The sequence below is a fragment of the Triticum dicoccoides genome, chromosome 2B, assembly GCF_002162155.2.
Source record: "Triticum dicoccoides isolate Atlit2015 ecotype Zavitan chromosome 2B, WEW_v2.0, whole genome shotgun sequence".
NCBI lineage: Eukaryota > Viridiplantae > Streptophyta > Magnoliopsida > Poales > Poaceae > Triticum > Triticum dicoccoides.
In genome coordinates, this window is record NC_041383.1 from 329,817,625 (window position 1) to 329,820,265 (window position 2,641).

Here is a 2,641-nt window from a genome sequence, read left to right on the forward strand (position 1 = left end):
TCCCCCCACTCTCCGGAACTCTCAAGGCGTCGCCTTGCCTGATGCCTTGGTGCTTAGGCGGTGAGGCGCCCCCCAGCGCCTTGCCTCGCCTTACCGCCTTAAAAAAATGGCCTGGAGCACATGTCAATGGGCTTAATCCAAGCATCCTCGTGCATGGCTGCGCTAACCTTCCAAGATTTGTGCTTCGAGACCTTCAAGATAAAGGGGGAAGGGGGGGGGGGGTGATATCCTCGGGATTTTTACCATTCAGCCACGGTGCTTTCCAAAAAGGGGTCCTCTCACCATTGCCGACGGTAATGGTGGTAAGAGCATAAAAAAGATCCATGTCCGCTTCATCGCAAGGGTTGCCCGAACCAACCCAAATCTTCCTCGGGTCCTGCCACTCAAACCAAGGACATTGTAAACGAAGAGCTCTAACGAATTTCCCAAGGTGCAACACACTAAGCCCTTCGAGGTGGGTTGGTTCACATATAGTTTCCCAATTTACCTTGCACTTTCCGCCCGTCACCTTATTAGTTCCGGCCCAAAGGAAGGCCTGCTCAATCTTGTTGATGCTCTTAAGGATGGGTGGGGGAATGACAAGTGGCGTGAGGTGATGGATAGTTTGCGAGGTGAGAACCGACTTCACGAGTGCGTCACGGCCCACATTGGTGATGTGTAAGCGCTCCCAAGGCACAAGTTTTGCCGCAATTTTGTCCTCGAGGTGTTGAAAGTCCATGCGTCTAAGCTACCAAACGGAGAGTGTGAGGCCTAGGTATCTCATGGGGAAAGGAGCTCGTATGGCGGGCAGCCTTCGAGAATGACATCCAAATCCAAGTGCCCACACCGAATGGGCACCACTGAGCTCTTCATGAAGTTTGTTTGCAGCCCCGTCACCTCACCGGAACCATGTAGGATATGGGCAAGGTTTTGAATATCCTCCTTGATTGGCGCCGCAAAAACAGCCGCATCATCCGCATATAACGAAGTCCGAAGGATGGTACCACGACCCCGGATCTTATGAAGAAGTCCACGCATCATGGCCGAGTCAAGAAGTTGCCGTAGTGGGTCTATGGCGATGACAAAGAGCGGCGGAGAAAGCAGATCACCTTGCCTAAGACCCCAACCGTGAATGATAGGGGTGCCCAGCACCCCATTGAGGACTTGAGAGGTGGAGGTGCGAAGAAGACCAGTAATCCAATCATGAAATCTGCTAGGGAAGCCTCGCCGTTGGAGAATGTCGAGAATATACTCCCATCACACCGAGTCAAATGCTTTCCGGGATGTGAAGCTTGAATAGTATAGCGTTGGGGTCTTGTTCTTGTGGAGCCGAAGGGCAAGGTTCCTAACATGCATGAAGTTATCATGGATGCTCCTCTTGTTCTTGTGGAGCGTTGAGATGTTTCTTAGACGTGCAAGTTTTCTTATGGCACCAGTGTGCTACTACCAACTCTCTTAAGTTTTTTTATGTCGCTAACATGTGTTTGATTTTTCTTATGGTACTAGTTCTAAGACTGGTTTGTATGCATATTGCTTTTTGTACTACTAGTTTGCAGTATCCACATCCAGTGAATTGTCCACATCCTACAATAACAAAATTCTGAAATGTAATGCTTGTTGCCTTGCTGGTCATCTCAAGTAATTTTTTTAAATATACTCAGGGGATTATCATGCTGTCCTACATATAAATTAAAATGCATTATACTTTTATGCTGTCTTACACGAAACAAATTGCGCGCTCAAGTTTGAACAGTTCACATAGTATATTCGTGTAATTTTTTTTTCTGTCAGGGTTTTGTATTAAATAGTTGTTGGATCTAAATTGCTAGCTTCTGTGTTGCGCTGAGCCAAGAATTCAAACTAATTTCTGTCGCAGGTTCCTGCATCAGTTCGAGTTAAGAGAGAATCCGCTCTCCCTAAACCAAAACCAAAGGCGCAGCAGCAGCAGCAGCAGCAGTCATCTGCACCATCATATTCTGCTCTGAAGCCTTCAGTAACCCCCATAAAATCTGCAGCCCAGTCTTCACCCTCAGCTTCTAAGCCACAAAGCATTGATGACTCCTACATGGCATTCCTGGAGGACATGAAGCAACTGGGTGCCCTCGATGAGTAGCTCAGCATCCAGTCCCTTCTCCCTGATGGCTGTCAGCAGCTTGTTCATGAACCTGAACCTGAACATGATTCTGTTCTTTGCATTGTGGCTCATGAATGGCTTTTCCTGCTATGATCTTAGAAACCGTTTCTGTTTTTCCATGAGCAAGCATTTGAGATGTATTCCAGTTCGAAATGGGGAGACAACTATCATCAACAAATCTTTTCGTTGTTGTCATTGTGCAACACAGCCGTATCGAGTCAAACAATGGAAGCATTTGATTAATGTCAATTTTTTTTTAAATGGAAGCACTTGATTGGCCGCTCTAGCTAATAGGGCAACGATATCTATCCACTTGTCTGTGTAACGATCCCCTAGACGACTGTTGAGATAACTCTGGTCGTGGGGAACACTACTGGCAGCTTGCTGTATTATCTGGATTGGATGAATTAGAAAAGCAACTGAAGCCTATGAAATCAGATTTATTTCGTACTCCCTCCTATCCATATTAATTGACGCAAACGTAGTACAACTTTAGTACTAAGTTGCACTAAGTCTGCCTCAATTAAT

The 2,641-nt window shown here is 46.5% G+C and overlaps 1 protein-coding gene across 1 annotated transcript in view; it reads left to right on the forward strand.

The window, feature by feature from the left end:
• Nucleotides 1-2,379, forward strand: part of LOC119363629 (protein EARLY FLOWERING 5-like) — a 16,603-nt gene extending 14,224 nt beyond the window's left edge. The window contains exon 10 of the mRNA XM_037629005.1: nt 1,856-2,379. Coding sequence (XP_037484902.1) covers nt 1,856-2,092 — 237 coding nt within the window. The 3' untranslated portion in view covers nt 2,093-2,379. The remainder of the gene's footprint in view (nt 1-1,855) is intronic.
• The last annotated feature ends 262 nt before the right edge of the window (nt 2,380-2,641 follow it).